The following is a 24,013-nucleotide window of genomic DNA, read 5'->3' as shown; positions in this document are numbered from 1 at the left end:
AATTAAAAACGGTTTTACCTACATTGTGCAAGGCATGTTACGTTACGGTTGCCAACTTTAGGACTTTGGCTGGAGTAAGACTCTGTACATTTTGAAAAAAAACCTAATAAAATAGGCGAGCAAAAACAAATCTAAAAACAAAAGGGACAAATAATTGTTACATGACCTCCCCGGAAAACCATATTTCACCAGTTTCCTGCTCCCTGCTAGCCAATAACGCACTTAACGTTTGCAGTTGAAGTCCTATTGTTTCGGTACACAATTAGATTAGGCATTAAGGCTCAGTAATGCACACAATTTTATTAGACAATAGATTATTCGATTTGTAAGGTTCTTTTTTGGTTTACCTTGATTGTCATCCAAATTTTCAAACGCGCATCAGTGGGCTCCGACTCCGACCGCTCGGAAAAACTCTCTCTGAACCTTTCACACGCAGGTGAATGGTTTTATCAACGATCAGAGAGTAGGCTACTGCAGTGAGAACGTTGTTGCAGATGTTACAGCTGTTGGCCTTTAAATCCTCTCCTGTCAAACAATAAGCAGTGGGACAGTTCAGACATCAACAGAAAATTAACGGATTGAGAGGGTTTAATGATAGCCTATGTGTTTTATTATTGATATAATGGATTTGGCGTGCTATTTCATGTGCGTGAGAGCGTCAAGGATGCCAATCGAGTTACACGCCAGATGCGTGAGAATTGGCAACCCTGGTCGGATAAAAAATAGTACAGGTCTCCCACTTGTCCACTATAAGCGGAAAACATTTTTTTTTTCTGAAATGCTTCTTGGATGACTCTTGAATTCCGGTCTTATTCAACTGTCAATTAATTCGTTTGAGAAATAAGCAGGGAGCTACAGTAGGCCTATTGACTTTCTGTAATGATTATGGAATGCTTCATATTTATAAGGAATTACCAGATTAATAGTCATTTCATTTACGACGATGGAATGTGGAACCTATTTATCTAAATTATTTTGAATTTATTTTATTATGTGTGCGTAGAAGAGTCTTGCATGCACTATAAGGCAAAGTAGGCTACCTTGAAAATCAAAACTGTCATAATACTTTTGAATCAACAATTAGTCAGAGTGTATATGGGTGAGTGTGTCAGAAACCCCTGATTGTCTCACTTACAGAAATGGATTGATGGCTATAAAGCCTATATACACGTGCACGGCAATTCTCATATCCCCTCGGACCACATAATCACCTGATCAGTCATAATTCTCCGTGTGCGTCCAAATCCGAAACGTGAGTTTATATCAAGCTCCGGCTATAGGCTAATTCACGCTTGGTGAATTACAGCAGTTCTTGGAAAACCTCCGCGTTTAGGTAATGTGGGACTTCCCAATTGCTGATTTAGATGAATTAATTGTTATTCTTATTTAATCATAATTAATTACAATAGGCTATATGATAATTATTCATTATTTTTAATATAGAATAGTCATCCATTCCCCGTATAATGATGAATATTATGTTAAGTCTTAATTTCACCTCGACCTCTCTAATTCTAGTATCATTGCGCCCCAATGGTCTTGCACTCATTTATGAACTCTCTGAAAAGGCCTCTCATGCAGGTATTGTCGCCCCCGGCTTGTCGAAGGATGTATTGCATTTTATTTCGGAAAGCAATTGCCATCTAATTATTTAAAAACGATAGAAGTCGAAAAAAAATCAGTTCCCCCAACACATTGTAAGCCATTTTACCTGTAGCCTACTTGTACCTCTGATGAGCATAGGATAATCGTATCTCGGGGCCAATGGAAAAGGTCCGGCTCGATGGGGCCAGATAAAATATGCTTGGATAGTAGCCTACCTAATTAGGCCCTCGGCTTTCTGTGCAATTATTCAGATTTAGAAAATGTTGGTGGTTGAATGTATGGCAATGGTTGCAACACAAATTTGTTACAATCCACCCCACCTCACGGTAGGCCTATTGTTAAGCTTGCTTTTTTAGCATAATGGTTTTAAACTAGCAGGGGAATAATCCATCACATTTTGCCAGAGCAACTTCGATACAATCATAATATAGTCATATGATTGTATCTGCACGCATAAGTACAAAATATATATAGTCTTAGTCAGAAAGTATACCTCAAAAATCCTTTTTTTATTTTTATACTTAGGTGTCCAAATAAAAGTGGACATTTTCAGGAAGCCTGAGATAAGCAGACACAGACAGGTCTCAGCCTCGAGGGACCGCATTCACTTGTGTGCTCAAGACCTATAAACACTCAACTAATGTTGTTTTTGGCGGCCTGTTTTAATTTTAGCTCAACACAAAGCAAAATATACATCCTTCAAAAAGGTGTTTCTACCCTGAGGGCCTCCAGTGTCACACTACTAAAACCTTAGCGATAACAATGGCACACCATGGTTATAGATTAGTTTGCATAATGTATAGGCCAGCAATTATATGGAACACTGGAACCGTATTGATTCACTAGACGTCTTTTGCACTTTGCCCTGACATAAATCTCACTCTGGGGCGGATTTCCAAGTTACGTGTCAGCAATAGTGGCAGAAATAGTGTAGCGATTTACGGAGAGTTTGAATAGTCGCAAAAAACACGGACAACATATTTTGGTGCCATCAGAAGAAAAATGAATTTATTTTTTATTTTTCTCGCCTTCCAAGAAAGGATATTTCTTCAACACTAAACTGAGTCATTTGTGCACCACTGAAATAACCGATTTTTCATCGATCTCGTCTCTGCAGTCAGTGCCTATTCTAGGTAAGATGTTCACCTGTGGACACAAAAGGCAAGAAGGAATAAACTAACAGCCTAACCATCGTTAACTAAAGGTAGCAATGCAGCATGTACACATATATATAATATATATATATTATATATATATATATATATATATATATATATATATATATATTATATATATATATATATATGTGTGCGTTGAACTACGCTGAATCTTTCGACTTGCCTGCTTATTGCGTCATAACAGCACTGCTAACCCAACCAACCAAGCATCCCCACGTTATGGGTGCAAGGTCTTGCAAGGTCCGCGTCCTCCAAAATCAATCATTAACCCTCGAGAACAATGCAGTCATGCATGGGCAGGTAGCTGTCAGTACATAATTGTTTAATGTATCAAGGTCCATGGATTTTATGATTCCGTCTTGTGACCTTGCTGCTTCTAGGCAATTCTTTGGTTCGTATCACACAAACATCTTCCATCTGGAATCCTACATCCTGGACAATGCCACCAAGAACATCATTATCTTATCTAGTGTCTTGCATTGCCTTTAGTTTCTCTTTAGTAGCCTATACATGCTGGTTGTGTCAACAATATAGTATAGTGTCAGGAGGCATGTGAAAGATCTATAATAATGTTTTGTGTTTCAGCTTTGCTTGCTAAAGTAGTTCCGCGCTTACCCGCCTGCGCTGCTTTAGCGCGTGTAAAACGCATCTACAGGCCTGCCTTAAACTGCCATTGGGCCCTGGGGATGAGAGGTTTCGTAGGCCTGAGAGGGGATCTTACAACAATGAAGATGTGTAACTTTTTTTCCGACATTTTGCCGTTGTTGACGGGCATTATAAAATAAAATATATTTTATAATGGGGCTGGGGCTTCAGCTCAGGCAAGCCCGTGCATTAAGGCGGCCTTGCATCTACGCGCCTAAACCAATGGTTCCCTATGCAAAAATATTTTCTCTACGCCTCTAACGTGCGTAACGCGTTCAGAGTGGCAGTACTTTTGAACTTCACTGCCAGACCATAAAGGAAGGCGCTCAGGCAACCGGCTAAGCCCCGCCTACAAACTACGTCAACATTAGTTAGGCCTACTCATACCAGTCTTTTTCTCAAATCCTTCTGTTGTGTTGACATCGTTTTTAACGTTGTGTGACGCTACTGTCGCTTTTGTAGCGGAAATGGGCATCCCTTAAAGGCCCACTATGCAACTTCGGAAATTTCTTCGCTGTTTTCTTAGTTTTGGCACGCACATTTCTCTACACAGCGCCCCCTACAGCTTCGTAGTAGATATTTTACAACACTGTCGTAACAACTCGTTGACGACCCTTCCCCATGCACTTCTACGCGAGCCATGTGCATTTGTTTTCAAAGAAGCCGGCGAATGCGTGGAGCCATGTCCGAAGTAAATGTTCATGAAGTGTAGGCAAGGTTATACATTTTTAAAGTGGTGTATTTGTATTGCAATAAACATAAAGCCATCCTTTTTTATAGTTGACGGGGAGAATTGATATCCTAGATTATAATTGTTTTATCTTAGGTTGAACAGAACAATCAGTGTGAGAGTGTTGGCCAACATAATCTAAATAAACAAGAACCTGGATTCGGGGATTCAGTCTATCAGGGGGACGAGACAGACGAACAGCAAAACACCAATGGAAACAAAGGTGTTTATATGGTTGCAACCAAGCAAGCTAGAAACATACAGGGCTCACAACAAAACGGTCGAGAAAACAATTTTTACAGGGCTCACAACAAAATGGTTTGATCAAACACATGTGTACAGAGACTATCAACATCAAGAATACCACGAGGACAAAGTTCACCCAAGGGTACTTTCAATTTCAAAAGCAACACGGCCAAGTCGGAGTCTGATTTGCAGTCTTCTTTTTCTTTCAGTTCACGCTATTCCTGAAAAGCTTGCCCAACGTTTACTCGTGTCTGGCCTCTCTGTCGGTCAGTCTCCCTTTTCTCTTCTTCTGTTCCTCCGACATTGGGTTTCTCCGTCTCTTTTTAGTCGGCTGATCTATGATGAATGTAACAACAATCCCTTAGTTACTTGTGTTTATATCGAGCCGGTTCCGTGTTTGGGGGTCTGTGCCGTAAAACAATTCGTTACTTCGCGAGACCCGAGACTCCCGCGAGAGTGGGCGGCGGGTCGCCGGCAGAAACATATTCCTTTTCTCCGCCAAGATGCGCAAGGGGGAGTTGAAACAACGAACAATCGAACAAAAATGTATAATGGAACCATCGCAATGACTCCTAGCCTGTTATATTAAGGTAAATCAAGCCAAAAAAGTTGCATAGTTCCCCTTTCACTCGTGTCTGATCTATTTTCTGGTCCATTCTTCTTTTGTTCCACCGACAGTCGCCTCTTGGGTTCCGTCGATTGATCCATGATGAATGCAACAATTGCCTCGCAACTGGCTGTTTATATCTAGCCGGTGCCATGTTTGGGTGTGTGTCTGTGCCGTAAAGCATTTTCGAAACTACAATCGGACTACATTTTCGAGGATACTTCCGCTGCGTCACATCCGGAATGTCCCGGTCCGAGCAGATCAAGCATGAGATCAAGTTGCATATGCGCTTTTTCACTGTAGAGGCGACATGGGAAAATGACACACCCACCAATCGACCCAGAAATGGATGTAATTTTGGCTAAAAAAGTTGCATAGTGGGCCTTTAACGAGTATTGAAGCGCGGAGTTTGATGAAAATACAACTTTTTGCATATATTTATATTGTAGGACATTATTTTTTAGTCCGGCAAACGTCCAGAAAAGAATTCGCTTTGCGGTGCCTTCTTCTGCATGCATTAGTTTACCGTCTTCAGGGTAAGTTTTAGTGCGTTATCCAAGCCATGCATGTCTCCAACTGATTTATCCTGCTGCAATAATTGTATCGCTTTGCTGTCATGCAAAGGCTAGTAATCGATCGGAAATCTCATGTGTTTTTGCAGAAAAGCATTGGTTAAATAGATAACTTATCATTGGGATTTTAACGGAGGAATGTTGTGGCGTGCACATTCCAGCATCGGAGATAGTTGAAGTCCATCGAGGCGTAGACAGCTCGTTCCACCATGAAGTTGCTTTGATAAGACAAAAGTTGATCATATAGGTCATTCAACAACACGTGAGGTGTCTACTGTGTATAACAAAAATCGTTCAAAAAAGTTATGTTCACAGGGGGTGAATCTTTGCAAAGTCATGCCTTCTTCGGAATACATGGCTGGGAGCGTTTCAGGTAGGCCTTATCGATTTTTGATTAGTTAAGTTTGGTCGATTTTCAGTAGGCCTAACCATGTGAAATGTTGGATGACAGGAGCGCTTGGAGTGGTTGTAGGACATCCGATGGATACAGTCAAGGTGAGAGGTCAAATTGGCCAGTTAACTATTACATTTAAAATATGTATTTATTTTTTAATGATAAATCAAATAATTTCAATCCTAAAGTCTAATTTAATCTCCAGGTACGGCTACAGGTGCACACTCAATATAACGGTATATTCGACTGTGTGGCCAAAACATTTGCCAACGAAGGGGTAGGTAGGCTGATAACAATCAAGTAATGCTTAAACATATGTTATTGTATAAGCAGACTTTATTAATTACCGTATGTCCCGTTTGCTTTCCGAAGCTCCATGGCTTCTTCAAGGGAATGGCGTTCCCGGCTCTGACCTCTGGCCTATCCAACTCTGCCATCTTCGGTTCTTATTGCAGCGCTCTGGATTACCTCACGCGGTCGCGGCCAGGCGACCGCGTCCAGGGCAAAGACGCTCCCGCAGCGCACGTCTTCGCGGCCGGCTGTTTCTCTGGACTAGTGGGGGTAATGGAGACGCCGCAAATGTCGCTCTTCTTTACAATAACAAATCACTCAGACCAACATTTTCAACATGGACATGTAATGTGCTTAAACAGTGTAGTGGGTGTAGGGTGCTCATCTCCCAGCCGAAAGGTTCTGGGTTGGATCCCCCCCCCCCCCCCCCCTACACTTGAGCAAGATGCCACTCCCCCTTAGCTGGCCTTGATGACAGCAGGTATCTGAATGAAGTGTCAGGTAGGATAAAAGCATCTGCTAAATAACTAAATATGAACGGCCATTTGCGATCGGCCGTTTGGAAGAATCTCATCCTATTCAAAAATAGTTAATGTTTCATAAAGCCATAGTAATCGTAATTTGGACGTTTTTATCCAAAATAACATCCCGTGACTTCAGATACCGATGAATAAGGGGCAAGCAGGGGTATGGGGGGGAGGGATCTTGCTCAAGGACGCCTACAAGTTAGACTGCGGACATTGGGGATCGAACCCGTGGCTTGGGGTCGAGTAACCTTACGCCACAGTACACCCTCCGACCACCAGGTGGTGATCATGGCCCCCGTGGACCTGGTGAAAGTGCGTCTGCAGGGCCAGGCCAGTGGAGCGCGCTACAGAGGGCCCCTCCACTGTGTCTCCACCATACTGCGGGAGGAGGGCCCCCGCGGCCTCTATCGTGGTGCGCTGGCCCTAGCCCTGAGGGACGTCCCCTGCTACGGCCTGTACTTCCTGCCGTACGAGCTGGTGAGGCGGGCCCTCACGGAGCCAGGAACACAGTCGGGTGAGAGGCGGTGCTTCGTTTAAACTTTATTTATACTTAGTTCTTTTCCGTGGTGCATTGCAGAGTGCTTGGCCAGGGTAAACGTTAACATGAAGAGAACAAGAAATGACATGAGTGCAGGCCATCCTGATGTAGATTAAAACCATGAAAGATTACTTGACCATTCAAATATGTCACCTGAACTGCCAAGCTGGGAGACAAACACCGCAGCGTCTCATTTCATATAATGAGTCTGTATCTGAACTAATGGTTGTCTATAAATATAACATCACAGTCTTTCTGTACATGGAAACGCGAGTAGCATTGAGGAAAAACACAGTGGTGAAAATGAATACAATGAAAAGGTACATTTTGGTGTAAACTACTATAAAAGCAGTGTAGTTGTGCAGGTAAAAAATATAGATTCAATGTACAGTTACACAACAATGTACAATATAACTATCCTGGTCCTACCAGACCATTGTACTTCATTTCATTTGTACAGAAGGTCTGGAACTGCTCAATAGAGTGGCGAAGTCACAGCCCTTCCGGTAGGGCTCATGGGACCTATGAGATCGAAAAATATGAATGGGTGTCAATGGAGAGAAAATAATTATTTTCTGGTCCCGGTCTTTATATGCCCTGGATTACACATATGTTGTTTGTGGATTTAAAGAATAATTTTTCATGCAAAGAGTTCGACCGTTTATTGTGCAATTGTTCAGATAAAGGCTGTAGAGAAAACACAACGAGAAAGACTACACGGCTCGTATGTGACGTCACGCTCCCTGCGACTGGCGTGGAGAAGACCGACAATCTTCCCATCGGCATAACTGAAACTCTGCACGTGCCCCGACTTATAATGGTTTTCACCTCTTTCGATGCTTTTATCCTCCCCTTGGAAAAAGAGGTGAAGTGGGGCAGAGAGATCGCCATCTCTGTGCCGAGTTCCAAGGGCGGGTGTGGTGACGTATATCATATGCGTCGAGAGCAGCGAAGAGCTGTAGTTCACAAAGCGGCCTCACATAAAACCTAAAATTATCAAACTTCTTCACGAACATTTTTAGTTTTCTTTGCATGAAAAATTATCATTTAAATCCACAAACAACATATGTGTAATCCAGGGCATATAAAGACTGGGACCAGAAAATAATTATTTTCTCTCCATTGACACCCATTCATATTTTTCGATCTCATAGGTCCCATGAGCCCTACCGGAAGGGGCGTGACTTCGCCACTCTATTGACAAACGTTCACTCACTTGGAGGCGGGTGTCTGTAGAAGTTTTAGAATGATTGGATCTGCCGAGTGCCACTCTGGATCTGCCATAACCAATCGCATAGCGTTTGGTCGTGACGTATGTCATGCGACGGGACCGGCTCCTTCACAACTAACGGAGCCAGCTGGAAAATCAAACTTTTCCCGAATGCGGTGGGGAGAAGCGCCACAACATCATGGCCACCAACAAAACTCTGCAAAGCTTGTTCTTGCTCCGGCTTGAATTGATCGATTTTCGGCATCGATCCCACAACTGACCGAATAGCTTCTCTCGTATCCTTCTCCATTGTCTTCCTCTGACTACAACTGAAACGGGCGAGCGACCTAGACGTCATCGTTCTCAGCCACTCCCTCTGTTCGCTGATTGGACCGCCAGAAATCTGGTTTCCATGGAACGCCTTCATATTAAGCAGACCCAGACCTAGTACTGAAGTGAAATGAAAGGCTGAAATGAGCGGAAGTAGGTAGGTGGGCGGTGCCAGGCTACAATATAACCACCACAGTGTTAAAACCCAATTTAAAATGGCCGCCGCCTCAATGTACCAGTAACCCTGACGTCTGCTCCTCCCCTGACCGCCCTCTTCCTCGTCCTCCAGGGACCTTCGCCGTACTGATGGCTGGGGGCACGGCGGGCGTGGTGACCTGGGCCTGTGCCACGCCCATGGACGTGGTCAAGGCCCGGCTGCAGCTGTCCGGGGCGGGGGGCCGGCACTACCGCGGGGTCGCCCACTGCATCCTGGTCAGCGCCCGGGAGGAGGGGCCCCGCGTGTTCTTCAGGGGCCTCCTGCTGAACAGCGCCCGGGCGTTCCCCGTCAACGCCATCACCTTCCTCAGCTACGAGAGCCTGGCAAGGGCCCTGCGAGGGGGCTGAGGGCCGGGACGGGGGTCCACGGGGGTACACTGCATACACTAGTCCGGGGGGGGGGGGTTAGGAAACGGAGGGGCGGGACTGAGCAGAGGGTAAACAGGGGTGGGTGGGGGGGTGGCATCTTGTTGACCCCGCCCACTCCCAGTTGAAACGGGCCCTCCACCGCTACATCATTGTGGAGTCCACACAACAGGACCACAGCGCCTCCAGTGGTCGAAATGTACCGTCAAAACCAAACAAACAGCATCCGGGGAAAACTACCAACATTAGATGTACAATGTTGCCCTTTTCCTACAAGCTCCGTAGCTCATTGACCAAAGAGGGAGGCTGTTTCATGGCTGTTCATGGGTTCTTGTCGTAGCCGTTCATGCTAACGGTGTACAGGGCACGCCGTCGCCTGTTGTCTTGTGGGCTTTGTATGTCCCCTGTGGCCCAGGAGACATGTTTTTTTTCACTCCCATTCGTTTGTAGCATTATTTTGTAACATCAAGATTGTTGTTGGCCAAACATAGCAGCCTTTATTTTTGTGATTGCTATTTTTCCTAATCTGTATTTTTTAATGATATATACATACATGCAATTATGTATTTATAAGATGTGTATATAGCGTTTACACTTTTAACCTAATTTACGTTGTGTGTTGAACTTAGAAGCGCTTGTAATTTTACCTGTGAGCTTATCTCTTATCGGTGTAACAATGCATTTCCCCCATGACACCAGCAGGGAGCGCTGTTTCACCCTCCATGCCGTTGCGATACCTGCAGCTGCTCTACACTCTTCAGTTATGTTTACAGAACGGCTAGTGCCACGCCTCCTTTTTAGTCACTCCAATATTGGTTCTGTGCTCTGATGGTCCATGGCCAAACCTGTTGCTTTGGATGTGGTACAATTTGTAATTTAATGTTAGCATTATAGAAAGCAAATCACATATCTGAGCCTAAATGTATACTGTTTTTATGTTCAAATAAGCTTGAATCTAAAACAGCCTTACAAAGCACAACTTTTTTTTTTTTAAAGGTTTTAAAACTTAAAAAAAAATGTTAGCACATGTCCCATAAAAAATATCTTTAATAAAAAGTATTGGTCCAAGACATGCCTCCTGTTCAATAAGGTATTATATTCACTTAACATTGTTCAAATGTAAAATTCCAAAACAAGATTATTTCCATATGAATGTACAGTATCCACTGGGTAGCAAGACATCAAGCCTTATTGCTACATCTCATTATATTAGATTCAATCAATGCCTCATCCTCATTCAATGTAGGAATGTAATTCATTCCAACTAGTGGTGTAGACACAGGACAAAAAGTGGGACTCGTATTTCAAGAAAAGAAAAAAATTGGTATTGGTAAAGCATTAAAACACAAACTGAAATCTCGCCACAAACTCAGAATATCACAGATTCCCTCGTTGCCGGGGAAACGTGCTTAATGGATGTAGAAAATGACTTCTTTTTTTTCTGCGGGCCCACCTCAGGGCGAAATTACGATCATTTTAACAAGTACGTCTGAAATGTATCGACGGAAGGGAAAAGAGGAAACCGACTGCTACCTAGAAAACATCCCTGTAGAAAAGCTGAGCACGGGTGAGAATCCCGACTATGGGACTAAAACTGAGCAGTCTTCAGAAGCTCCAGTTTCTCGCATCGATCATCGGGAACGAAGTTAAGGCTTCACCGCGAAATCGCTACGCTACTCCCCCCCTCCCCAACTAAAAAGACTGCGTGCTCGAAAGATTACAAAAGGAAAGTTATCCTGAGTGCTTTCATATCTGAGGCTCCCTGAAACGACGCAGATCGCGTCGGGTACAGCTGAACGATCATTGCACGGACCTCTCCGATCCGCCCCGGGATACGGGGCCAGACCGCTACAACCGGGTCGAGCACCTGTCTCGAAGCAACGGTCACGACATTAAAGGCACCCAGTGCAACTTTCGAGGCTTAAAAATAAACATTCAATTTCTAGTCTTTTTTACACGTAGTAAGTTTCAATAACTCCATACCATTACATACCGACATTCAAGCAGCAAAGATGAGACGTCGTTGTGTGGTGAGAACTGATACAAAATCGATAACAACAACAATGCCGCCATTTTCTTTATTTTTTGTAACCTACAATAAATAAAGCAGGCTTCCAGTCAATGGAAAAATGGCTTCTCCCCACCGGCGATTGTTGTTGTTTACGATTTTCTATCAGTTCTCACCACACAACGACGTCTCATCTTTGCTCCTTGAATGTCGATATGTAATGGTATGGAGTTATTGAAACTTACGTGTAAAAAAGACTAGAAATTGAATGTTTATTTTTCATTGAATGTTTACATAAAGTTGCACTGGGTGCCTTTAAAGCCATGCACAAACACATAAGCTCTCACAAACCTAACCCATAAAATAATACAAAGTTAAACATCAAACTTAAAATGACCACATATAATCAACTGGGGATCCCAAATATGCAATCGCATAGGCCTATACATGTCAGAAAAAAAAAGATCTATGACTTTGTTTTTAACATAGTGGACTTAAGGGAAAAAGCTTGTTTGTGCAATATATAGTGCAAAAAGAGTCATGTGACACAGCAGGTACCTGTACTGTTCAGTCAGTAACAATTGTTTACAACAATTGTTTTAGGAATAACAATCGAAATGGACAACTTAGTGGTGGTTGCTAGGTTACCACACTTCCGCTAACCAGCTCCCTTGCTGCCACTCAGCCTTCCCAATTTCCATTTTTTGGGGGATATTTCAGTTGAACTGGTGGAATGCGTGTCAAGTGAGAACCCAACTCTCCTTTAGTGTGAAATGGGGACAGAGCAAGATAGAGCAAAGAGTCAGAGAGACAAGGAGGTGGCCAAAAGTGAGTCCTGGATCGCCTCCCCCTCCCCACCCACTTAGCATCCTAACCTCCGTCCCAGGCTACGACTGGGAGGCCTTGAAGTCCTTGGAGGCCTTGAATTCCTTGGAGGCAAGCTGGTCCTGGGGCTTCAGGTCTCCCAGGCTACGACTGGGAGACCTTGAAGTCCTTGAAGTCCTTGGAGGCGGGCTGGTCCTGGGGAGGCAGGTCTCCCAGGCTACGACTGGGAGGCCTTGAAGTCCTTGGAGGCCTGCTGGCCCGGGGCCGGCGGTTCTCCCCTGGCGGGCCTGTGGCTGTGGTCGTAGTGGTACTGGGGGTCCTGCTGCCGGCCGGCCATGGCCCTCAGAGCCCTCCTCTGGGCCTGGCGGGCCCGGTTGTAGAGCAGCACGCCCAGCAGCACCAGCACCGAGCCCGCCGCACCCAGCAGCGTCATGTGGTTGCTGAACACGATGATGCTGAGCCACACGGACAGGGCGTGCTTCACCGTGCTCGCCACGCTGCGCACAGGGAGAGAAGAGGGGGGAAATATCTTCAAGGTGAATAACCTTAATTACTAGGGGTGTGACGATACACTCAGCTCACGAGACGAGACACGATATTGGGTTCACGAGAACGAGACGAGATTTTAAGAAAACTACAATGACAAATTATATGACTGGACCAACAGACTTTTATTTAACCAAGTCGCGCATGCATTTTGAAATGTTTTATTATAACTCTTTACATGCATGAAATTGAAACTAAAACTAAAATTTATAAAAGTTAAATTAAATAATTCTCTTTTTTTTCCAATTGCAAACAATATTATGGGCAAAACCAAATCAAAGTACCCAAAATGTACTTTGATTAAAGGTATTATTTTTCGCGGTTATTCAGCCTCTTCTTCTCCTCCGGAAAAACACGACCGCATTGCATTGTGGTATACGGGAGTAACATGTAGGCAACATCGTATGTACACTCAAATGTTGGGTATTTTAAGTGCACTATATAGTGCATGAAATGAACCACTGAGAATTCGAACACCACTACAAAATGGCGAGCACCCTAAATAGTACATTATATCCGTGATAGGGAACGATTTTGAACACAGCTTATGGCTGCTTTCGATGCTTCCCCTGCTCCCCCTCCTCCTCCTCCTCTTCTTTTCCTTCGCCTTCTTTAGGTTCTGGCAGCCTAGATGTAGCAAAGGCGCATTACTGCCCCCACAGGCGACAAATAGAAGTTCGGATAAATCACAAATCTCGCGAGACCGATTTTTAACGCGACGGGTAATATCGTCGAGTTTAATCTCGCGAGATCTCGTGGCACGAGATCTCGTCACACACCTATTAATTACCCTGCACATGATTTTGACTGATAAATAATATTTATTACCCCAAACCACGTTGAGAACCATGTGGATAGAATGAATCAAGGCCCGACACGCAAAGCTTAGTGTCAAGTGATCAAACCTGAAACACATGCCTTCATAACTGCCTTACTGGCAGTGTGGCTACCATTGGGAGTAATATCATAAACTCTTAAAGGGGACATATCATACCACCAGGTGTGAGTGTGATCGATTTCATCACACTCACACCGGTCGGACAAGGAGTCCAGCCGGGGAGGGGGCATTTTGCGATTGCTCATTCGCGTAATCGAGCAATCGCGCACAAAATACATTTCAAAGTGGACCACCCACCGGGAGACCTCCCGATCTTCCCGATCTCCAGCCTCTGCTGCAGAGCGGATTAAAAAATCGCCGGCAGAACGGCCTGGGGGTCTAACACCGTAATATATATATAATCTATAACCGCATTTCACATTAATCGCAAATATCCCGCTGGGGTCTGCCTTTGTAGGCGCGTTGAGAGGAGGCGGGCGATTCCGCTGTCAGTGCGTGTGCAGTGTATCAGTGATACGCGGGTTGATCCAATATGTGGTAGTGTACCCACGCACCAGTGGGATGCATGCACGCTTGTCTCTGTGTGCGTGTGTGAACAAGAATGACAGGGAGAAAGAGTGCTATGGGGAGATGAATGAACGGAACGATAGGCCTATTTATATAAAAAAAATAATATAGAATAGAAGGCAGAATCAATTTGTGGCGCTCAGTGTTGACTCTGTGCCACATCGCCACACATTGGTCTGGGAAACACTGATATGAAATTATTTCAACGTGGGCTAAGGCAGAAAGGCCTACATGTGCCGAAAACAGATCGCTATTTATTAATTTATTTTACTGAACGCAGCCTCCATGACGGTGAACTAGACACGTCTTTAGCATATGGAAACTATGGAACACGTCTGCCTTTCTAGTTTCGGGATAATGTATAGAACGTCGGCCATTATCGGGAAAATAAGGCTTATTTTCGATAATGACCGGCGGCGTTCTATACATTATCCCGCTTATTACACGGCTACTTGCCAAAAAAAGTAACTTCACATGGTGTGTCTTTTTACAATTTATTCGTTACCAGCATTCGTAGTGTTGATCAGCAGAGAAATAGTCCGTCAAAGATGTCGACGTTGCTTAGCAACCAAGGACGCTGGGGTTGATAAGTTACCGGACTTCTTGCGGAGTGCTAAGACAAGACAGACGGCAAAAAATCCACTTTCCTTGACGCCGGTCATTATGCTTAGCAATGGTGAATTATCAAAAAAATATTCACGGCTGGAAGTTTTGAAGGAACCATGCAAGTGAACGGAGCGTTCTGCAGCATTGAGAAGAGCCGTGTAATAAATAACGATAGTCAAATTCATCATTCGATATTATACGTGACTCAGACTATTCGACGATCGTTGCCCATCCCTAACAGAAATACATGTTTAAACTTAGAATTAAAAAGCAATAATTGCATGACTTGACGAGCCTTGAAGCTCGAGCCGGAGTCAAGCCTGAAGTCCTTTGGGTGGAGTCGCAAGTCAAGTCTTAAGTCACCGTTACTCGAGTCTCGGACTCGAGTCCCCATCTCTGCTAAAACCACAAAAATATTGACCCAACACAAACTAAGGTGTGACCAAAATGTGTTGCAGCTGCCGAACCCAACTTGGTCCATTGTGAACACATGAACCTGTAGCTTAAAAAAAGCACACGCACTAAAAATAACAAAACCTGTTGACACCCACGAAGCAATCCCTCAGGGTCCTCGCACAAAAACAAGCAACACGGTTAACATGGTTCAGAGCTGCAGGTGGTGCAGAACTGCAGCTGCTGCAGACTAGAGCTACAGGTGGTGCAGCCTGATCGGGGGGGGGTCATACCTGAAGGTGACGGGGGAGATACGGCCCATCAGGGCGTAGGCGCTGACGCTCTGCAGGTGGAACAGCACTCCGTCAAACAGCAGCAGCAGCACCACGTCCTGACTCCAGACCAAGCTCCGCCCATTCTTCCCGATCACTGGAATGTCCTGTTGGGACGAGGGGGCAGGGGGGGGGGGGGGGGGGGGGGGAAGACGGTGGTGTCGGGGCCAGGGAGGGGTGCAGCGGTGGGACCTGGTGAGCAGGTTACGGAATACACAGAGCCACGTAGCCTCTTCTGTCACCCTACACCCCCATCCCTCCCTTCACCCGTCCTGGCCAACTCCCTCCTTTCACACCATCTCTGCCTCCCTCCCTCCCTCCCTCCCTCCCTCCCTCCCTCCCTCCTGCATTCCTCTCCCCTTCCCTCCCTCCCTCCCTTTATATGTGGTTTCATCTACAGGCTATCAGTGTGGCCGGCCTGGGGATATTCAGTATATTTGGGTGTGGCTGGTGATACTACGATTTTAATCTGATAATGTAGCTCTCAAAAAGGTGCAAATCCACCTTTGAGATCCACCTCAACACACACACACACACACAGAATGCAGCCACATGTCTGGCTCCTACTCCTACAGTGCTCTGCTTACCAGCAGGAACACCCAGGCAGGAATGAGCATGATGACAGCTGCTGCGCTGGTGTAGAACTGCAGCTCTGGTGGGCTTGAGAGGACACACACACAAATACAGTCACAGACACGCACAACAAAAAAAAGAAAGCCCAACACAAATGCGAAACTCATTCTCGTAAAATAAAATGTTTGATGTGCCGCAATCAAACATAGCAGCCGGGCAAAATAGCATAATCCACTATTTGGCCCTTTGCAGGAGTGAAGGACGGGGAGGAAGGGAATGAGTCGAGGTTCACCCTCGATAAAAAATAGCTGACAGAGGTGCAGTCAGAGGGGGCAGTAGGTGCTTTGCGTTTACCTGAATTTGTAGGTGTCTCCACTGAGCAGCTTTTTGGAGAAAACATTCTGTAAACTGGTGAACAAAACACAAAAGAGAGACGGAGAGGGATAGAGTCAACGCACGTGTGGAGAGGGAGGAAGAGTGAGTCGCTATGGGTTTGAACAAACAGAATTGAATTAGGCTTAATAACTGCCAAGTGAACCCTGAGCAACAACGCGGTCCCACATGATCTACTGGGTGTCTGCTCCTTACTGGTCAAAAGATTACCAACCATGGCAACCATAATCCTTATCAACGTCATGACTCTTGCGCTACCCTATTGCCTGACACACGCACACGCACACACACACGCACACACACACACACACACACACACGAGGGGCCGGAGAGACAGCGATGCCTTCGAGGGAGGGGCCGGAGACTCACCAGTCCATGATGTTGGTGGAGAGGGCTGCGGAGAAGCCCAGCATGTTGAAGCTGAGCTCTGTGGCCGTGCACAGTGCCAGGCCGGCCATGATGGGGAACAGGGAGAGATTTACCCACAATCCTTCAGAGGGAAATAGACACACAAAAGCGTGTGGTAAGCAGGAGCAGGCGGATACACAAGAAAATTTAGCCCTTTGTGTGAACGCTCCCTGCCACAAAGTAAACAACAGCATAAAGCCCCTAGGCCTTGTTTTAACACATCGTCCAAGCACTTGTATGTATGTATGTATGTAATGTGGCCTATGTATGAATGTTTGGTCTGGCGCTGGCGTGACACACATTGATTGCAAAATGCAGAACTGTTACACAACAGTGTCCTTTGTCCATAATAGTGTCCTTTGTCTAGTCAGGTGACATATCTGGGGCAGGTTTTACGTAAACAAGCAATCAATCAGTCAGTTATTTTTGCCCTTACTGCCTGATCTTGTTCTTCTACAGGTGTTGACTCAACAAATAAAGAACAAGAGAATTCTGTCCTGAGGACTACTAGAATAATGGATGCTGTTGTAGTATTTAAGAAAGCACAACATCAGCAGACCAATGCATTTGCTCTTTTGCAGAATATAAACATTAACCCCAGGGAAAATGTTAATGTTCCTGCTAAAAGTACATCTTAAATCCCACAAGAAAAATTGCAGAGGTAGAGAAAATGGGGAATTAGCCCATAGGTACATTATTTAGTGTCTCCTCTGGCGTCTTCCAGAGGATGTCTTCCAGTGTCTCCTCTGGCGTCCTTTGATTGACGGGTTGACCCACCTGTGTACTCCCCCAGGATGAGGCGGGACATGATGACCGTGAAGATGGGCGCTGAGCTCTTCACCGTCTCGGCGAAAGACACGGCCACGTTCTTCAGGCTGACCAGGCCCAGCACCACCGTGGTGAACCTGGAGGGGGGGGGGGGGGGGGGGGGGGGGGCATTATCAGCCAATGGGAGGACAGAACTGTCCCTGCTTAAACGCATATCAGATTTAAGCTAACAAAACGCTTGCGTGTAATAAATAGTGCATATTACGAATACCATTTTGTTCGGGTTTGCTTATCTATAGTTCACTGTTGTAATAATTTCTTCTCTGTATACAGGCCCGTCGCTATGGGCGGGCCATATGGGGCCGGGCCCGCCCCCCACAATGCTTGTGCCCGCCCACTTGAGGCACAGATCTCCACAAAAAAAACCCGAGCCTCCGAGTTGACGTCACGACAATGGCTGCCCATTTCATTGATAGACTAAAGTGAACTTGCAGCAAGCACTAAGAGGCGAACTTAACACCCATTCAAACATTAGCATTACGATACATTATAGCTTACAATTATAAACATCAACTGCTATATACTCCCTCATGTTCAACCATCGCAAACAGTTCTAATAACTGATTCATCTGATTCAGCAAGGTCCCTGCGGGCATCCATACTTGTTGTTGTTATGAATTCTAGTCTCACAAACAATCATTTTTTCCGATTTTAGGTCATATCCTACAAACGTTTCCTGAACACTCTTATTTCGGAAGAAGGGAAGGTTTACATAAAGACACCGAAGAGCTTCCGAACCTCTGAGCTGCTTTGAAGGCGCCATCAGGTTCTCAAGCGTCACATTATGCGCCAGAAAATGCTTAACGTCACGCGAACGCCTGCCGTCTGTTCACACGAACGAACCGCGCGCCATATAGGGGGATTATTCGTTTATTGACACGGCGGATGTGTGCGCAGAATGATCGCAAAAAGAAAATTTGTTTGACCGGTTGCCATGGTTATCTCTGTGGGGTTAATTTTCAGATGCGGTGTTAATTAGCGATGTTGTTAGCTTACTGTTACATTAAACTGTAATCAGAAAATGCGGTTATATGCTATAGACCCTATAGTACCTGTGGTATAAAGGCTGGGACGAATTTCAAACGATAAATATGTACACTTTATGATGAAAGTATAGACCGTCGCGATTCCCATTGAAACGAATGGCGCGGTGATTATTCTTCAAAACGAGAGCCGGTAAATTGTGAAAAAAAAAAATAATCTTTCAAAACTGTTGTTTTGAAAGAAACAGGAAGTCACTCGTGTTATCGTTGTTGTTGATTCAGAGGATTCTGATTGGCTTGCATGGCTTTATCCTTCTCCCTACTCTGCCGCCCATAGGTTTGGCATAGTTAATAATGGAGCTCAACGGCGTATTTATGCAGGTTTATGTAAATTTCAACTTTTTTGAAAACGATGTGTGCACAATGTTATTTTTCAAAACGGAGGGGGGGGGGGGGAATATTTGTTTCTCTAAATACCCTGCTATGTATAAACGTGGCCTAAGGCAGGGAACAATATTGGAAATTAGTCCGGTATTGATTTGGATCGCTGAGGCCTTAATCCACCGCAAGTAACAATGAATTCCTTTGGGGCAATAGCGGACATCCACGAACGCCCTCTCCATGGCTTGTTCTTAACACAGACAGGCTCCCGTTATTGTTGAGTGTGTCTGGATGATGGCTGGTTTAAGCAACCTCACTTGGCCTGAACCAGACTGATTGGACTCTGGGGCTGGGTGAGGCTACAGGCACCAGTTGAGCAGGTTGAACCAGCCGTCACACACACACACACACACACACACACACACACACACACACACACTCAGGGAGAGTTCTCCTGCATGGAAACATGGAGCACCAGGGCATGCATCGCACTCTGCAAAACGTACGAAAAACCGGCTTCAACTGACTTTCTTAAAAAAGCTATACAGTGCTCCGTCTGCTGCATTAGGTTGAAATCTTTTTCTCTATTTGTGTACTGCTTTAATGGTATTAAAAGGCCGATTATAGTTGCACATTGTTGACGTGCAGTTAGTAGACTTAATATAATTGTAGATTCCTACCCAACTGAGCCCACTGAGCAATCAGCACTTCTATCTATAGTCTCCGTTTGTCTGAGGTCATCTCTGGGTACGCCTCATTGCGATCCCTTGTCTTCCTGGCTCTCACTTGGATCACACCAGGAATATACCAAATAGACATGTTCTTTCTACCCCCCCTCCCTGCTATCCTTCTCTCGATTACCTGCTGTGTCTGTAACTAAACCGGAGGAATTAATTTGCTGCTGTATTCGTTAAATACCAGGTCTCCGTTAATGCTCCTCTGGGATTTCCACATCCGGACGGAGACTTCCAAAGTGCCACTGTGGTTTTTACGATCTTCTTTCACTCTCTCACTCCCTTCCCCCACCCCCTACTCCCAAAGCTGGCAACCAACTCAAACTCATATTCACCAGTAAATGCTCTCCCAAAGACAGTTCTGCATCTCCTCTTCGCGTCGCGAACCACCTCTCGACTCCTTGGTTCTTGCCTCAGTGCTGGGATGGGCTCCTGACAAGCTGAACCCCTACCCTCGGTCCATCGCAGGCTGAACACTCGCCCTTTGGGCTATACCTTCATTGTTGAATGCACTTTTGTCAGTCGCTTTGGACAAAAGCTCCTGCTAGGTTGATGTACTGTTAACATGAGTTATAGCTGCAGTGTAATCGCTCAATACTGGATACATTTCCAAAGATTAGGTCCACATTAGAACCTCGGACCACAAATGATGATGAGAATGCTATATGCTATAAAAATAATTAACATATATAAACAAAATATATGTTTTCCTAAACCCTGGCATAATGGGGTCATTGATTCGCTAACATCTTCCTTCGGCCTGAAATTGATTGGCTTAAGCCTCGCTAAGGACTGGCTTTAGGAGGTCATTGATTGGCTAAAAGCTTTATAAGGCCCAGCATAAGGAGGTAATTGATTGGCTAATGACTTCCTCTGGCCTGGCATTAGGAGGTCATTGGTCCTCATTCAATCATATGTTTCAGGGTTTATCTGAGGTATGCGTGTGTATGGTTCTATGGACAAACATTTGCACAGGATAGGTCTTGTGTATTATCTATGTATTTACTTATTTACTTATGTAACAACTTTAATCTTCAACTTCTATGTTTGCTCATCGAGGCAGTGTTTACCATGCGGTACAGACAGCACAAAGGAATTTATCATAGTTGAGAATAAGTCGAGAATAATAGAAAAGTTATATCAGTAAAAATAATGGATAATAAATATTGTAACATAATTACAGCATAATGGCTTGTTGTTGATTTAAAAAAAGTGTTGCTTTGTGCATTGCATTACATGTTTTGGATTGTACGATCGTCATGGATGGTTTGTGTTTTGGGCTCCTGTATGTGTATTGAATGTTTTACCTCGGGTCTAAAGGTCCGAGAGCTACTGCTCTGGAGCACCTACTGACGCTGCTAGATGTGATGAGTGTTTTTTGATCGATTTCTGAAAGGAGGACTTCAAGCTCCACACCTGAAGTGTCTTTTTGTTGATTAAGCAGAAATGGTGCCGAGCGTCTCCTATCAAGTGTTTTTTGGGGGCGTAACTTACGGCAATTAACAACTCTCACAAACACGGGCACTCATTTACATACAGGTGTGATTCTTCAGGTTGACGCATCATTTACGTCAAACTAGTTCTTCCTGAGCGATTTTCCTTTAACTTACGGACAGAAGTATGATTGACTTTTGAGGAAAAATACGCAAATGCTCTAGCACGAGGCCGACTGATTGGCTAACGTCTTGCTTAGGCCCGGCAATAGGAGCTCAGTGATTGGTCGGACACTCACCTCATCAGGCCAACAAACAGCATGGTCATGACGAAGTTGGACGGATACTCTGTGCGGGTCTTGTGCTTGTAGAGGCAGCAGGGGACAAACATTTTGAGGCACCCGATGATGGTGGTGGACAGCATCTGGACAGCACCTAGGGGTACCACACAAACAGACAGACAGTTTGACCACGATTGAATGTATATGTACACATTTTACCTGAAGGCCTTTAGAGCTAGACAAACAACACCACCCGTTCCTTAAAGGTACAGGTACCCAAAAGGCTCAGAGTTGAGTAAGACAGTGAGAAGAATCAGACCGTTTAAACCAGTTGAGATATACTGGGTATTTACAATCCGGTTTTTTATCTTGGATAATAAAACCTTGAAATAAAAGTCTCCTTGCCAATAAAACCACATCAGATAAGACTGATAATGCTTATGGTACGAGTATCCTAATATTTGATCAGGCTATGTAAGCCCGCTTCTAGGAATCACTGCTGCACATCCTTTGGTTCAAAATTAAATAATAATAATAATACATTTAATTTAGAGGCGCCTTTCAAGACACCCAAGGTTTACTTGGATTACTTCGGCATGGCCTACACTCTCTCTTTCACTTGTCATTTCATGACACTGTTGAGTATAACAAAAATGTGTAAAAAAAATAAATAAACCAAAGTGTGAGATGCGTCGGGACACACACGCACTCACACACACACACACCCTTACCCAGCATGCTCGGCTCTCCCTCCAGAAGCGACAGAATATACTTGTTGAGAAAGAGCGTGCAGAAGCTGAAGAAGAACCACAGCACCAGGTATGACATGGAGCGCAGGTTCCAGACGCCGGACTCCGCCTCGATCACCGTGGTCTCGGTGACGGTGATCTTCAACACATTTTCACCGTGCATGCTCTCGCTGCGGGTCAGCACCACGCGCTCCCGGCTGCTCTGGAACGGGGAGAAGAGACGCAGCCACGGGCATCTGCCGCTGGTCGGACCGTTAGCCACCATGGTGCTGGTTATTGTTCGGGCGCACCGTCCCACCGACACTTATCCAACACGACTCCTCCTGGGTGCACCGACGAAAGCGCAAGGAGTGGACCGCGGTCTCGGTCGTCAGTCCATCTTGCCCCAGGGTAGGAGTCAAGCAGGTGGTGGTGCAAACATGGCAGCACTCTCAAACTGTTCCTCAACTGTCAGAAATCCTATATGCAGAGAAGAAGCACGCCCAAAATAAATCGTTATGACTATACACCAAAGGCAGTAATAACATAACAAGCAGTGTGTGATGGGAACACTAGGCGATGGTGCACGCTAAACGTGCAGGCTATTATTAAACGTGCAATGCCACGTGTACTGTTAGGCATCAGGGTTAAACTAAAACCCAGTACAAAGGGTAGATGGTTATCAATACAACATACACGGGATAACACAATTAGAGCCATAGTGGTTCACCGGGAGCTTCTAACATGTTTAAGTCCCTGGACCTCCGGATTGTGAGTTAGACAGGGAAATACAAGACAGTCTACAATGTTTTGCATAACTTGTTGATCTTGTGAACGAACCATTACAGAACACGAACAAGCTGCATTATGACATTAGCTCATCGCGTTAGCCTCCTGGAGAGGAAACACGCACACAATAGAGGAAGCTACGGCCAAGGTGTGCGGTCACGTATGTTACCGAGGTTCAGTAACAAAATCTGGTTTAAGTAACGCGTGGATCTCGACCTGCATCGAGGCGAAGGTTTTCACTCACCCGGGGATCGCCTCTGTGCGCACAGTGCCAGGTTTAAAAAGCCTCAGTGGAAGCTTGCACGCCTCTTGTCCAATAGTTACGTCCTCCTGTACACACTAACGTTACGGTGGGTCCGTCTCCCTTGGTTGATATTGTTCTTATGTTTAGGCTGTGTAATGTTTTCCAGTTACAATCCAGCGTGCTTCCAGTGAGGAGCGAAGTCAAACCACGGGAAGTTTGGGATCATATGAGATCAGACTGCTTTTTGTGTGTGTGGGGTGAGCATTGTCTTTGTGTGGCGGCGGCTGTTCGCTGGTGTTTGTTGTGCGGGTCAACGCCCCCTAGTGGCGGACATCAGACGGTGGCGGCCGCTAGGGTTACAATGTCACCAAATACACTAGAAGAATTAGTAACTTCTGGCTACATATTTACTATGGTATAATAGGCACATGGGCCCATACAAATAAACCCTTTCTACTTAAACCTCACTTTGCACCACAGCACTCGACGCATTTTCTGCAGGAAATCTTTTGTAGTTTGGCATCATTATTACATGCATTATTATTTCGGCACCAGCATGAATCTATGGTAGACTGTGATCTATCATCACAGTCTACCAGAAGGACACGTTGAATACATTGATTAATGCAATTACTTTGTGTTTAACAAATGAACCACGATCCTTTAAA

General features: G+C 45.0%; 2 protein-coding genes across 8 annotated transcripts; one reads left to right on the top strand and one right to left on the bottom strand.

Moving 5' to 3' along the window:
- The first annotated feature begins 2,022 nt into the window (after nucleotides 1-2,022).
- On the top strand, nucleotides 2,023-10,523 carry LOC132458219 (solute carrier family 25 member 45). 6 transcript variants are annotated; one of them, XM_060052806.1, is made up of 7 exons: nucleotides 2,023-2,738; nucleotides 5,887-5,956; nucleotides 6,035-6,078; nucleotides 6,183-6,254; nucleotides 6,350-6,538; nucleotides 7,075-7,309; nucleotides 9,163-10,523. In XM_060052806.1, the coding sequence occupies exons 2-7, from the start codon at nucleotides 5,920-5,922 to the stop codon at nucleotides 9,435-9,437; spliced, it is 852 nt and encodes a 283-aa protein (XP_059908789.1). In that variant the 5' UTR covers nucleotides 2,023-2,738; nucleotides 5,887-5,919; the 3' UTR covers nucleotides 9,438-10,523. The 6 variants fall into 6 exon arrangements, with proteins under 6 accessions (XP_059908789.1, XP_059908772.1, XP_059908764.1 ...); XM_060052789.1 differs by having other exon boundaries at nucleotides 2,024-2,734; nucleotides 5,897-5,956; XM_060052781.1 differs by having other exon boundaries at nucleotides 2,025-2,738; nucleotides 5,899-5,956.
- On the bottom strand, nucleotides 10,485-23,655 carry LOC132458197 (solute carrier family 35 member E2A-like). Of its 2 annotated transcripts, XR_009525868.1 has the most exons (10): nucleotides 23,346-23,655; nucleotides 22,316-22,792; nucleotides 21,603-21,738; nucleotides 17,722-17,849; nucleotides 16,906-17,026; nucleotides 16,498-16,551; nucleotides 16,158-16,230; nucleotides 15,532-15,677; nucleotides 12,448-12,785; nucleotides 10,485-12,374 (listed from the first exon to the last, which is right to left on the bottom strand). XR_009525868.1 is itself a non-coding variant. In XM_060052751.1 (9 exons), exons 2-9 carry the CDS (start codon nucleotides 22,596-22,598, stop codon nucleotides 12,506-12,508), a joined length of 1,221 nt encoding a protein of 406 aa, XP_059908734.1. In that variant the 5' UTR covers nucleotides 22,599-22,792; nucleotides 23,346-23,654; the 3' UTR covers nucleotides 10,485-12,505. The 2 variants fall into 2 exon arrangements, 1 of the variants encoding a protein (XP_059908734.1); XM_060052751.1 differs by having other exon boundaries at nucleotides 10,485-12,785; nucleotides 23,346-23,654.
- Between the last annotated feature and the right edge of the window lie 358 nt (nucleotides 23,656-24,013).

The sequence above is a fragment of the Gadus macrocephalus genome, chromosome 1 (assembly GCF_031168955.1).
Source record: "Gadus macrocephalus chromosome 1, ASM3116895v1".
In the NCBI taxonomy this organism is placed as follows: domain Eukaryota; kingdom Metazoa; phylum Chordata; class Actinopteri; order Gadiformes; family Gadidae; genus Gadus; species Gadus macrocephalus.
This window is presented reverse-complemented; position numbering and strand designations above follow the sequence as displayed.